Genomic DNA, 15,326 nt, shown 5'->3' on the forward strand with positions numbered 1-15,326 from the left:
TCCTAGGTATATATCCAAAAGAATTGAAATCAGGTATTCAAACAAAAGCTTCAACATACATGTTCATAGCAGCATTAAAAAAGGTAGATAACTCAGTGCCCATCAACTGATTAATGGGTAAACAAAATGGGCAACACATATCCAGATAATATTATTCAGCCACAAAAAAGAATAAAGCACTAATACATGCTATAGCATGGAAGGAACTTTAAAACATTATGCTAAGTGAAAGATGCCAGACAAAAATGTTACATATTGTATGATCCCAGTTATATAAAACATCCACAACAGGCAAAACCATAGAAACAGAAAGCAGATTAATGGTTGCCAGGTGCTGAGGGAAGGAAGACTAGAGAGTTACTGTTTAATGAGTATGGGGTTTCCATCTGGGGCAATGAAAATATTCTGAAATTAGATAATGGTGATGGCTGCAAACACTGCAAATGTACTAAATGTCATGGTAAATTCTGTGATATGTATTCTACCATAATAAAAACAGGCATTTTTCACATGGCAAGGCTATGAAAAGGTTTACAGGACATTTGTAAAATATGTGAGACCAGAGAATTGCATTAAGGAACTTGTATCTTTATTGAGACCAACTGGAGCAGTTTGAAGACAGAATATACTTAATGGTTAAAATGTTTAGTATGCAAGGGGGATGGGGATATGGGGATATAGGTCAGTTGGTAGAGTGCTTGCCTTGCATGCACAAGGCCCTGGGTTCAATCCCCAGCAACCGCCCCCCCACACACAGTTTAGTATGCAGAAATCCACAATTAGTGTTTGTTTTATTGTACTTTTCCAGTTATTTTTCTTCATTTGGACTTGACCAATATTTTTCTCTATTTGAAAACAGCATGCCAGGGACTGGATTCACACCATAAGGAGCTGACTTTATACTCAAAACTACAATTTCTTGTAAATTTTTAAAATGGATTTCAGAATTCTGTTTGCCTTCATAATATCTTGTGACCTTACGTGGGCTCTTAGTGAGGTTCACTGAAACAATGGGGATTTGTGGGTGAATGACATTGGCAAAGCATGAAATAAAAATTTCTAAGACTAGCTGTCTTCCAGAATATCAACTCATTCTCTTTACTAATGTATTGCCAAAACAGATAACAATATGAAAAGAAACAGTGGTGGCTCATTTATTCAACAAATACTGCATACTTCTTTCATGTCTGCTGCTGTGATCAGCCCTGGAGTGAGTGGGACATGGGTCCTTTCTTTGAGAAGCTCCTTAACCAGTCCAACATCCTAATTTGCAGCTGACCAAAACTAAAATCTACATAGGTGTTCGGGACTATGTCAAGTTGATATAATTAACAATATAGCCATAACACAGGTCTCCTTGATTCTGGGACATAATACAGTAAATGGGTTCATTCTATCTTCCAGGACGCATATAAACTACAAATACACAATTCGCAACAATTCTACAAAAGGGTCCCAGTGTATAGAGTTTCTACACTACAGTTTGGCAGAAATTAGTCCATTCATACTCTAATGGATGGATGAATGAATAAATAACATCCCCTCTGAGGGAAAACCAAACATATGTTTTTTTTTTAATAACTGTGAATAAAGGAAAGATAAACAAGAAATTAATTAAAATGGTTATTTATAGAGATGGGTAGAAATAAGTCAGAAGGCATAGGAATAAGAGCAAGACTTTTCTGCATATATCTCTTGATATCATTTTGATTTTGACATTATGTAGTTATTTTATTATATTGTAAAAAGTTAAAGACTTTTAAAAATTTGAATACAAAAACAAATGAACCTATAAACTCTCACAATAAATCTTTAGAGGGATATACGCCAAGAACAAGTAAAATTGCAAAGAAATCATAAACTTTACTTAGAAAGGTTGTTAATAGAGGGCTGGGGTTGTGGCTCAGAGGTAGAGTGCTTGCCTAGCATGCATAAGGCACTGGGTTCGATCCTCAAAATAAAATATATTGTGTCCACCTATAACTAAAAAAAAATGTACCTTAAAATAAACAGAAAGGTTGTTGGTTTAGTAATTCTAAATCAACTGTGTATATTTCAGAAAACAAAGATTTTCATTGAAAGTGTAAAAATATGAATTGGAAGATGAATTCAGTAGTATTGGACTGGGATAAAATTTATCAGTATGAATTCAAAACATACATAATGTCCTAGTTCTGTTCACCAAAAGGGCCTAGAAGCTAGAAACCACCATACCCCAAGAGCAATAAACACATCCTTCTCCCAGATCTGAATAATATTCCCCATGAAAGGAACCAGATAGTGGCTAGAAACAGTTGATTCCAAGTCTGGTATAGGAGGAGTACAAGGTAAACTTTGAACATCTTCTCAGCCCTGATAGCTAGGAAATGCTCAGACTGATTGGATAACATCAAAACGATGCAGGCACCAACTAAAAGGGGTTTCACTCCTACCAGCTAAATCTGGGATAATTTGAACACTGAAAGGAGAAATGGTAGCACTGAATTATAACAGTAAATTTTCTAGAAACCCATGAGTTTGAATTGATAATTTTAAAAAGGAAAGAAGCTGAGTGCAGTGGCATGCACCTGTAGACCCAGCCACTAAGGAGGCTTAAGCACGAAGATCACCTGACCCTAGAAGTTCAAGGCCAGCCTGGGCAACGTAGCAAGACTCTATCTCAAAAATAATAGAAAAAATTTAAAAGGAGAGAATCATCAACAGATGCTGAAAGCACTGGGTGAAAATTCATGGGAAAATGGGATATACACATGGTCTCAAATTATCACCACTTATTTGCATTAATCATAAAGGGGGAAAGGTAGCTTTAGAAGGAATCTGACATATCATCTTAACCAGGAGATCAAATTTATTATCAACACTAAGGGAATGGTATGCTCTTTACAGAGGGCATGAATTCAGGGCCTTGTGTATGCGAAGCAAGCCCAGGGTCAATTTCCAATACTGCAAAAAAAAAAAAAAAAAAAAAAAAAAAGATGCAAAACACCTTACTCAGCAAACTGGACACATATTACTATAGACAATGATAAATGATAATGTTACTGTGGTTAAGCAGATGAGAGCCTTTATTCTTAGAAAGGGACTTCTGAAGTTCAAAAATTTCACCAACAACTAGTCTGTGTCAGTGGTTGGAAAGGGGAGAGGAAACAAATGTTGCAAAACATTAATGTGCAAATGAGAGTCCACTCCCTCTGTAAGAGCATGATAGCAGAGACGTAAGGCTTTGTGGCCAAATAGGATTCTGTAACATGATTATGTATTCTTTATATTTATCGTTTTTTCAAAAACCACACTTTGGGAGCTGGGGATATAGTTCAGTTAGTAGAGTGTATGCCTCCCATGCACAAGGCCCTGGGTTCAATCTCCAGCACCAAACACACACACGCACTTTGGAAACATAAAAACCTTTCCTTAGCTCAATGGCTGTATAAAAACCGATATGATTTGATGATATGGGGGGGGCTGTTAATGGAGAATGTTCTAAAATAACCTATGGTGATAGTTGCACAATTCTGTGATGAATTTTATACTTTAAATGAGTGAATTACACAGCATGTGAGTTATATCTCAATGAAGTGTTTTTTTTCCCAAAAAAATTAAGCCATAGTTTGCTGACCCCTTATCTATCACTTGGTGGTAGAAGACCAATTAACAAACTAAACAAACAAAAAAAAAACAAGGAGTATTTCCCATTCTCATTTTACAGAACTAAATCTGGCTTGTTTACCTGAAAAAAAAATGCCAAGATTGTACAGTTAAGAAAATTTAACACATTCATTCATTTCATTTTAAATTTCAATTAAACAAAGCAAGCTGATTACACTAGTTCTAAACTTTATTATTGTACTGTACAATTACTGAAGAGTTCATCATTTCAGTAGGAATTAAAACACATCACTTACTATGGCAGTCCTCAATATCAACAACTCTAAATTGACGATAGGACTAAAAATTTCATACTTTCTGGTACTGTTTTTGTTTCTTACATTTAATTTTCTACACAACTGTGATTCTCTCACTGTCAGAACATATACTCTATCTAAAAATAATTGTGTAGGTTCTTCTCCCTCAAAAGGAGACTGTTTCAGAATACCAAGTCATCTTAAAAGTTTAGACAATTCTTCAAATCTCAAAATGACATTCTCTTGTAGGTACCTTTCTCACTGGTATCAAGAGCATTATCTTCAAGATCATCATCAAAAATCTCTCGGCCGTCTTCCACATAACCAATACCATCTGCAGGAACAAAATTTAATATTGGGATCAAGTTTTCACAAGTCACCAACAATATTTTAGCCTTGGCAAAAAGAATACTTTTGTACCCACTCAGATGTTCTCCTAGTCTGTTCCATTTATAAGTGCATCAGAATCCTATTCAAACAGGTCTCAGACAAGGCAGGTCATCCACACAGCAGATGTGGCATCAAAACCAAATATATACTATACCTAGCTAGGTGAAACAGGGAATTGATCTGGTCCCACAGGATCAAAAACTTAGCCACAAAAGCTTGCTTCACAGGTATTTTACTCTACCAGAAGAATTTTTTAAAAGCCTAGAAAGGCACCCTAGTCTGCATGGGAAAATTAGAATATAGCTGAGCTCTATTACAGAAATAGAAACATAATCACAGACACAGTCTATATCTCCTTCCTGTGGTCAGCAATCACATAAGCAGGAAACTTTATACAAGGGACAGAAGAACAGTAGAAAAGAACCAGCTTTTACAGTACTTTCCATTGCTCATATTACCTCTCATACCTAAAACTTCATGTGCTCCTTGCAGCAATCAGGGAGATAGTTTTCTTATCTCCATTTATAGAATAAAAACTTGTGGCTCAATGCATTAAGTAACTTGGCCACAGTCACACAGTTGCAAAGGAGAAAAGAGAACCTCAATCTCTGTCCCTTAATTCAGATGCTGTGTTTTGGCCCCACAGAAACAATTCACTCCAATTCACCCTCCTCCCAATTCACCCTTTCCCACTTTGGTATTGGGGGTTGAATGCAGGGTCGCATGCATCTTCACAATTCCCACAGAGTCGTTTCCTGGATGATTTTTACTATATCTTGAGGTATGTGCCTTGATTCTCCAAAATGTTGCCAAATCAACTTCTTATTGTTCTGCTTCCTCATCCTCAAATAACTAAAAATGATCCAAACCAAAGGTATGATTCTAACAATGCCTTCCCTCCACCCAGGCAAAGTAGAAACTCCACATGAAAACCTACAAAAAGCAACAAACACAGTGCCTGGCAGGTAATTTCCTCCTACATACCATCATCCACAATCCAGTCATCATCCTTCCGTGCCTGAACCAGCTTCGAATACTGATCTTCATCAACTTCTTCATAAACACTTGTGAAGTCCTCGATCTGCCATTATACAAGTTTGAGAAAAAGCTTCAAATGGAGTGAAAGTGTTAAACAGTTCTTATGAAAAAAAAAATTGTCAAATTGAAACTGGAATGGCAGCCTGATGGAGAAGCTGCAACCAAATCATGAGTTCTGACATTCAATATCACTACAGGGTTTTCCTTAAATAGACATCAATTAACTTAGTATTCCTTTTAGGTGGGTGTTAACATAAGATATTAAATGATTCCATTAGCATAATATACTTGTCACACCATCAATTACTCATCTACTTCATAAAAAACAAACTGAATTATAGCCAATTCTTCATTAGCTGCTTTGGGGATTATTCACTTGTAATTTCTAGACTGGTTGCTCCTATACTTAGCAAACCTGTAAGGCATACCACCTCTTTCTCCACTACTGATGGATGCTCTACAAATAGACAGCAATTTTAATGCCTGTTTGACTAAATAAAATGCAAAAGGAAAATCTAACTCATCCAGCCCCCTACAAAAATTTGGCAAAACAAGCATATTCTTCTATAAGCCAACAAGAAAAGGCTTTTGAGTGTTCGCTCTTTGCTTCACCACTGATCCTCCACCACTCTCAGGTTTTGAAACTGCACAGGGATTTATATGCTGAGCTGTTTGAAAGGCAAGTCCAGAGAAAGTAGCCACACTAGCTGCCTGTCAAAGGGTCATAGTACCATGAGCTACTGGTACAACTAAAGCAGAATGCCTCTGCACAAAATAACAGAAGTGCACCATTGCTGCCACTGCCCATGGTAATGGGCCACATACACCCCAAATGAGAATCTGGTGAGCTGGTTAGGAAGATTTCATAGATATCTCATGAAAAATATCCACCTTCTCTCAAGAGTTCTGCATTTTTCAAATAGGATATCAGGGGAGATGACTAACTCTACCTGAAGAGCTAAGACTCTAGGAAAAACCTGGGACACAGAGATTTGAGAGCTTGATGAACAGAGCTGACTGATTTCTGCCACACCTATAAAGCATATAATGATTACAGGTCTAGGCTTTGTTTCACCTCTTTTTTAACTTACTCTCTAGGGATCACTGGCAGGTACTGATTTGGCCTTTTACCATTTGATAAAAAACGACCTACTCTACCAAACTTATTAACAAGCCAAATGTAAACTAGTCCAATTAATATTATCATATTAACCAATTTTCTTTTTCGGGAGGGGAGGCTGGCATAATTATTATTGTTGGTTGAAGGCATACTGTTGTTTTTTATTTAAATAGTTGATTTATATGCTATTTTGGGGGGGTACCGGGGATTGAACTGAGGGGCACTTGACCACTGAGCCATATCCCCAACCCTTTTTTATATTTTATTTAGAGACAGGGTCTCACTGGATTGATTTGCACCTTGCCATTGTTGAGGTTGGCTTTGAACTCGTGATCCTACTGCCTCAGCCTCCCAAGCCACTGGGATTATAGGCATGTGCCATCAAGTCCAACTGATTTATCTACTATTTTTGAGGGGATGGTACTGGGGATTGAACCCAGGGGCACTTTACCACTGAGCTACATCCCCAAACCCTTTTACTTTTTATATTGAGATAGAGTCTTGCTAAGTTTCTGAGGTTGGCCTTGAATTTGTGATCCTCCTACCTCAGCCTCCTGAGCCATTGAGACCATAGGCAGGTGCCACTGTGCCCAGTTGATTTATATAATATTAAGAAGATCCTAGAAAACTTTCTCTTTTTGATACTGAGGATTGAATTCACGGGTGCTTTACCATTGAGCTAAATCCCCAGTCCTTTTTGTTTTTCTTTGTGGTTGTAGATGGACAGCATGACTTTATTTTATTTTTGTATGCAGTGCTAAGGATAAAATCTAGTGCCTCACACATGCTAGGCAAGTGCTCTGCCACTGAGCCCCAGCCCCAGCCTTTTTATTTTTTGAGATAGTGTCTCACTAAGTTGCTTAGGCTGGCCTCAACCTTGTGATCCTCCTGCCTCAACCTCCCAAGTTGCTGGGATTATAGGCATGCACCACTGCACCTGGCTAAGAAAACTATTTTTAAAAATCATTTTGGGGGCTGGGGTGTGGCTCAGAGGTATAGCACTCTCCTGGCATGTGTGGAGCACTGGGTTTGATCCTCAGCACCACATAAAAATAAAATAAAGATATGGTGTCCACCTACAACTAAGAAATAAATATTTAAAAAAATCATTTTGAATAAAAAGTTCTTTTGACTCTTTATTTTTTCAATATTTTTTAGTTGCAGTGGACACAATACCTTTGTTTTATTTATTATTTATTTATTTTATAAGTGGTGCTAAGGGTCAAACCCAGGGCCCCACACGCACTAAGCAAGCGCTCTACCACTGAGCCACAATCCCAGGCCCTGACTCTTTATTTATTAGTGCTGGGGAGCCATACAATTAATATCACAGAGTTTAAAGAGAAATCAGCCAAATTGTGCCAACATCAGAAAAGCCCCACAAAACCTACATTAAAAATGCTTTACTTTTGCTTCACTCTAATTCTTTTAGCAACCTTTTTATTATCTGATTGCCTCCCTTAACTGAACAAATGGTGCCAGCCACATGGCAAAAAATCCTCTTCTATTTGCTTAATTGCCCAGTACAGTAAAGGCCATAGTGAAATGTGCATATTCCAAACCCAGACTGCCTGGGTCTAAATAAAGGATCTGCCATGTGATCTCACTGAATTTCTGTGCCCTCACCTCAAACTGTTGTTAGTCATAATATCTAATTTATATATGGTTACTAGATGGATTAAATGAATAAATATATTAGTAAAATCACTTATAATAGTGTCAGCTGAAAAATAAAGTTAGGTATTATTATTTTCTAGCATTAATCACTTTCTAGCCTTGGCAGTTAAGATACTCAGAAAGAGTGCTGAAGGTAAAGCTAAACCATGATATATAGATGGTAATCACTTTACTTTTTGCATACAGGGCAAAAATAATGAGCAGAGGAAAACCACCAAAAGTGTATTACATTCAATCTTACAAGCAGGACATTGCAGAAGTAAGGTCCAAGTCTCCATTCCCTTGCAAATTAAAACAATACTGTCCAAGGAGAAGGTACTTAACTAGGCTGCTAAAGACTTTAAAGTTAAAGCATCACTCAGTTCCCCCAGCGAAGCCAAGGGACCTAGCAGAGACACAGCACACCAAATAAGGAAAGTATAGATATAGCTACTTTAATTTTGGAATTTTAAACTCATCTGTAAAGTGCCTTACAGGAACTTTTAAGGAATGAGTACTCTCCATAATCTATAAATCTACCTCATAATTACTATTAAATTAAGTTAGTATTTAGAAATACACAAATATTTCTAAATCCATGTGATTTCTTCTTTGGTGGCTCAAATATGTGTGAAAATACTTTGTAAACCCTAAAACAACTTTATAAAAGTCAAAGGGTGTTTTGTAGTTTTGCTTTGTTACTAATGACTTGTATTCAGTCCTCAACTGAAGCTATTCTGGGAAAGTATTATTTCAAGCAGGTTACAGTTTAGGTATACAGTATGCCCCAAAAGCTCATGTGTGAGACAATGCAAGAATGTTCAGAGGTGAAATGATTAGGTTATAAAAGCCTTAACCTGATCGGTGGATCGATTTACTGGGCATTAACTATAGGCAGATAAGGTGTGGCTATAGGAGGTAGGTCACTGGGGTGTGCCTTTGGGGTTTATATTTTGTCCTTGGTGAGCAGAAATCAATCAATCAATCTCTCTCTCTCTCTCTCTCTCTCTCTCTCTCTCTCTCTCTCTCTCTCTCCCTCCTTCCCCCCATTGCCATATTCTGAGCTGCTTTTTCTCTGCCATGCCTTTATGCCACAATGTTCTGCCTCTCTCCATAGCCCAAGAGCTATGGAATTGGCCAACTATGAATTCAATCTCTGAAACAGAGAGCCAAAGCAAACTTTTCCTCCTCTATGTTGTTCCTGTCAGGTCTTTTGATCACTGGGACAAAAAGATGACTAATACAGTTACAGAGGTGACACACACTACCAGCAGGCTATAAATTAGATAAAGTACAGGAAGAAAAATGGTTACTTACTTCTTATTTATACTTCTCACCGGCTTTAGCCTTTTTCAGTCTTTCTAGAGCTTCTTGGCGACCTTTCTTTGACTTTTTTTCTCGACGAGCCCGAGAAGTTACAAAACTTCCTGAATCTGACACAGGTGATAAAAACAGAAAGGTATAGGAGATGTTACAAAATCACAGCCAGGCATGGTGGTGCATGCCTGTAATCCCAGTGACTAGAGAGGCTGAGACAGAAAAATTGCAAGCTCAAGGCCAGCCTCAGCAACTTAGTAAGGCTCTAAGCAACTTCATGAGACTCTGTCTCAAAATCAAAAGGGCTGGGGGATGTAGCTCAGTGGTAAAGTGCCCCTGAGTTCAATCCCCAGTACCCCCCCAAAAAAAATGAAGAACACTTCTAGTCAACAATAATATGCAATTTTATTATATGTAATATTAAATTAAATATTATAATGTAAAATAATTCACAAAGCTCATGGCCAAATATGCAGATCCTGTAGTTCTTCAAAAATCTTCTCTAAGATCCTGTTACAACTGAAGCCAATGTTAATTTTTTCCAGAAAAAAAAGGAAAGTCTCAAAGCCAACTGATACCCTACAGAAATATTAGCTGTTAGCTAGTCTACAGCCTTTCCATTGGAAATGACAGGCCACAAATAATCCAGTAGGTCATAAAAGAACAATTCATTTTGCTTCCTATTAATCAACATTTGAAAGTCTTTAAGAAGGATCTGTTCTTTGCAAAATACTAGGTGCTATGATGGACTAAAAGATCAAAAAATATGGTCTTTGTGTTTACCCTACCTACAATCTAATGTAGGAGATAAGTAGCAATTGGATCTTAAAGAATATGTAGAACACATGCCCTAATAGAAGTTCAGGTAAAGTACCTGGAATTTCAAAGAGAAATACATTAGAGACTGGGGGTATTTAACAAAGATGGTACCATAATTCTAATACAAGATGATACTATATAAAGATGCAAAAGTAAAAACATTAAAAGTGGAATTATTCTTGGGCTGGGGCTGTAGCTCAGTGGTAGAGCACTTGCCTAGCACGTGTGAAGCACTGGGTTTGATCCTCAGCACCACATAAAAAATAAATAAAGTGTCCATCTAAAACCAAAAAAAAAAAGTGGAATTATTTTTTTTTTTCAAGTTCATAGTGGTGAGCTGAGGTCATGGCTCAGTGGTAAAGCACTTGCCTAGCATGTGTCAGGTACAGGGTTGATTCTCAGCTCCACATATAAATAAAGAGCCATTGACAACTAAAAAAAAATATTTTAAAAAAAAGTTCATAGTGGTATTGAAAGATCATGACAGGATTAGAGGACAACAAAACAACAACAAAACAAAGATGGTTCTAAGGAACCATCTTATTAATTCTATCACTGACTTCAAGACCTCAGTGGACCATGATATTACAGGTTAATAATAACACATTACCAAGGTTAAAATATATTTTGTCAAAACTGATTGAAATACCAGAGGGCCTCAGCATTCACTCATTCAACTTTTTAACTCTTCATGCTTTTGGTCATTACAAACTGACCACCCCACACACATACTGAAATGAATTCATCCACAGATACCAGCTGATGAATAATCAAATCAAGATGACAGTGCTGCCTGCCAGCCATAAGTTTAGGCTCAGCAGCCATCTACTATATTCCATTCTAATTTATTAAAATGAGTAGGCACAAAAAGGGAGATGTATTGATAAAGAGGCATCTTAAAAGCTCCAACCCCAATGGCATATTCATAACAACACTAAGTTGTTTGACTGTTTGAAGTATAAGAAACAATCTAAAGAACATGTACCAAATACTGGCAATAAACTGTTGAAAATTATATCTTAAAGGTCAAGTATAATTAGAGAATCTTATTTTTTAGCTTCCTGTAAATGGAATCTCTATAACATCTTAGCCTATTGTTTGACTTTCACATTTGACTTTTAAATCCATTTTTGGAAAGGCATTAAGTAAAAATTAAGTAATGTGGGTACTTAATGATGACAGTCACAAAATCTTGGGTATAATTCAAATGATTTAAAAGTTTTGAGTAGGCTTACATGAAAAGGTTTCAGAGATTATTAAACACAATCAATAAGAGTGAAAAGCTAGCTGCAGTATATTCCCTTTAAGACTCCCTTGACATCTGACAAAATCTAAAGGTCTTCAAATGGACTTACTCCACAGGAAACACTGCTCCACTACACAGGGTTTGTGGTACAATTACAAATAAGACAGAGCTGCCTGTAGCCTCAAGACGTTCACAGTCAAGTAAAGCAAAAGACCCTGAGACTACCATCATAATATAAATATAGTGCCATAGAAGAGGTAAGAACAGCAGACAGGAAATGTAGAGAAGAGAACCATTAATTTTCCGTGAGAAATCAGGTCAGTTTTCATAGGGGAGGTCTCCAATACAAGCCTAGAAAGAATTTCACCAGCACAGAACAGGGTAAAAAGTGGAACAAACAGAGGAAGAGGTGTGAGACAAACTACAAAGGTATTCAAATCCAAGGTGTACTCAGGAATCAAGAGAAAATCAGTGCAGAAGGTAAGTTTGACATGAGTGTAAAGTGAGCAGTACAACTGAGAAATTAAGATGTAGCACATCCCAGCTCTGCCATTTAGTAGGTAATATGAGACTACAAGTTAACCAGTTCAGCAGTGGACAGCTGTTTTATTTGAAGCTGCCCAGCATCTGAAACAATCTGTGGAACCCCCCCCATGCCACACATACACACACACACACACACACACACACACACACACACACACACACTTTAAGTCCCATGGGTTCACAGAGCCTATGCCTATACAAGCTGAAAGTTCCCTTTCCCAAACACTCTTGCAGCTGGAGCTAGGGCATTAAAATAGGCTCTAATGATTAGAAAAACCTGTCCAGTGGCTAATGTCCCAATAAGAGATATATGGACTTAAAGAAGATTCTAGAAGTAGCAAGAGTTGCAGGAAGATTGAGAATGTGAAGCAACAGTGCCAGCAATGTCCCAAGGTACAAGATCTAGCATCAAGTATTTAGTCATGGTTGGTAATGACCTCCTCAGTGGCCCAGTTTTGTGGCACAATTTTAATCACTGTTTCTGGCTAAGCAACCTGCAGACCAGATTTCCAGTCCTTCAGGATTTGTGCAAATGCTATGGAATTCTAATAAATTCCTTTTCAGTTTAAATTAGCTAGAGTTGGTTCCTTCAGCTTATACCAAAGCACTCTGACTAATGCAGAACCTGAGGGTCCTGTGAAATGGAAATAAACCACATCTGTCTACTTCATAAAGCTGCAAGGATTACATGAGGATGGCTATCTTCATTTGTACTTAGCAACATAAACTAATTTAATGTTTATATTTGTTTCTCTTTGTGTAGATGCAGGGCAGTCAAATACACATATATATACTCCCACATACATAGTCTAGTTTCAGAGAGCAAAAATAAAGCAAAGCAGTTTCCTCAGGGAAGATTCAACACAGCACTGCATATAACTGGAAATTCATCTCAACTCATGAGGACAAAAACCATGCCTAGTCTACCCATCATCAGAGCCTGGCAGAATACCTATGCCTGGTATGTACATAACTTTTTGATCACTAAACTCCCCTTGATCTCTTTTCATCCATAAAAATAGTTATAGATATTTCAAATTTTCACTGCTATTGTCAAGGTGCTCCACCTGCTAACATTTAAAAGAAACAAAATCCAGATTTCCCTTTTTGGAACATGTCTCTAATGCTTCATGTAAGTAACTAGTAAATAAAGGAATAAGCATGAAAAAAATCCATTTACAAAGACTTAAATATTTGTTTTAAAATTACTATCTGGAGTACCTGCATCCTCCCCAAAAGCAGGCCAAGACACTAGCTTGCAAAAGAAGTCTTTCAGGTAACAATCTTTCAGTCTGCTCTAAAGGAAAAATTCCAGTCACAAGTTCTCAGCAAGTACTTAATCAACATCATGACTTAAGAGGGGTCTCAAGATTGCACAGTATCCTCCAGAGAGTGATTTCTTGATGTTCATGGATGGCATACAGTTTTTAGGGTGAAGAAAGGGCTTAGTGGCAAATCACTGATAGAAGGCTGCAAAGACTGTTCAGATACTCACATCCCATATCCCATTTGTAATCCAGGCTAGTCGACTCTCCAAAATAAATTGTCTTAAAAAACGAAAGGCTAAAGAACAAATTGAAATCTGTGATTTACAACTAGCTGAATGCAAAGGAAGCTGATTAGGAAGCAAGTTCTCATTAATGGTGATGTATTTGAGTGACAGGAGATGCTTGGGCTAAAAAAGTGAAGCATCTGATTTTATGTTAGAAGTTCACGGAAGTTAAGTCACAGTTTAGTTGAACACTGTTCAAAAATCAGAAATCAGATGAATCTATTTGCATTTTTGTATTCTATTTTTGGAAGTAAAAGATTACCACTGACAAACTGAGTGATATACAATGTACCCGAAATGCTGAATTGATGTATTTTTTAGGAACTTCGCCAAAATGATTAGATTTGAACGCTAAAAAATACCAGCACTTGAAGAACTTTCCATAGAATAATTTGAAAGAAAAAGTGTTAATGCATAAAATAGAAATCCATTACTAAAAAGACAAAACGCATCTGTATATGGTGTCAGCACTTGCAGCTTTCTCTCCTGCCTAGTTAGAAAGTGTAACAATTTTCTGGGAGTTTCTAGCAAGGGAGGGGCAAATATCTTCTGTCGTAGTCCTCAAGCAGGTGGGAGAAATGAAATACCCTTGATCAGGCCAGTGCCCCACGGACCCCAGTCTCGCTGAAGTTGTTCCCACACGTGGGTATGACTTACCAAAGGAATTTTTAAAAGGGGTCACTTGCTGACAGAGATGTGACAGTCTCCCAAACAGAAAACCCTGCAACGGGTGGCTCGGATTTACAAGCCGCCCTACTAGAATGCTGGTTCTGAACCCGAAAGGCCCCCGCCCTGAACCACAAGGTCTGAGCCAAAGCAGACCCGCACAGCGAACCCTGCGCACGCCTCCTTCGGAAGAAATATAGCAAAGACCCCACCACCACCACCACCACCACCACACGCAATCACGCTGCTGTCCCCACACTCCCAACCTGTGCTCTGAGTGTGGAGTCGTCCCTCACCGCTTGCCCCCAGTTCGCAGTCGTCGGCCTTGCACAGGCGCTATAGTCCTGCAGTCTCCAGATTCCGCGCCAACCAGCCCGAAACTGGCGCGGGGGCCGAGATAGGCGCCAGCCTGAAAGCCAAACAGAGGCTTGGGAGGTGGAGGACTTCCTCCAGGAAGGCCACTGACGTGCCACACCACGCCGCGCCCCGCCACGGGCCTTCCCGGGGGCGCGCATTTGTGATGACTCCTCAGGGAAAAACTGGAGCTGAGAAGAGACTGGAAGAGAGCTGGAGAAAGAAGCGGTCGGGCTCTGTAAAGGAGCTTGGCGGAGGATCTGCACAGTCGCACGCAAGCTACTGGGAAAAGATTTGGGCGTGTGGGAGTAGGGGCTCTCTGGTTCTGAGAAATGATTTTCTAAGCAAAGAGGAGCGGGCGGGCAGGAAGGTGGGCGTGGTAGGGCTGGCCCCCTTGTCCCCCTCCCCCAAACCCGGAAAACGACAGCCTCATGGTGTGCACTCTGAGTTTTGTCTGATCCTTTGCCTCAAGGAATGTGAACACTGTGTGTGTGTGTGTGTGTGTGTGTGTGTGTGTGTGTCCTAACTTAAAGGAATATGCACCGCTCAGAGCGGTGGCTCACACCTGTAATCCCAGCAACTTGGGAAACTGAGGCTGGAGAATCATGAGTTCAAAGCGACCCTCAGCAACTTAGCAAGGCCCCGAACAACTTAGCGAGACTCTATCTCAAAATTAATAATAAATTAAAAAAAAAAAAAACATGGAAAGGGCTTTGATGT

General features: G+C 38.6%; 1 protein-coding gene across 1 annotated transcript in view; it reads right to left on the reverse strand.

Annotated features, from left to right (window-relative positions):
- Positions 1–15,326, reverse strand: part of LOC144250958 (DNA polymerase alpha catalytic subunit-like) — a 94,926-nt gene that overhangs the window by 35,951 nt on the left and 43,649 nt on the right. Inside the window, 4 exon segments of the mRNA XM_077794117.1 lie at positions 4,156–4,236; positions 5,277–5,373; positions 9,424–9,539; positions 14,549–14,588. Coding sequence (XP_077650243.1) covers positions 4,156–4,236; positions 5,277–5,373; positions 9,424–9,539; positions 14,549–14,588 — 334 coding nt within the window.

This window comes from Urocitellus parryii, chromosome Y (assembly GCF_045843805.1).
Source record: "Urocitellus parryii isolate mUroPar1 chromosome Y, mUroPar1.hap1, whole genome shotgun sequence".
NCBI classification, from domain to species: Eukaryota; Metazoa; Chordata; class Mammalia; order Rodentia; family Sciuridae; genus Urocitellus; species Urocitellus parryii.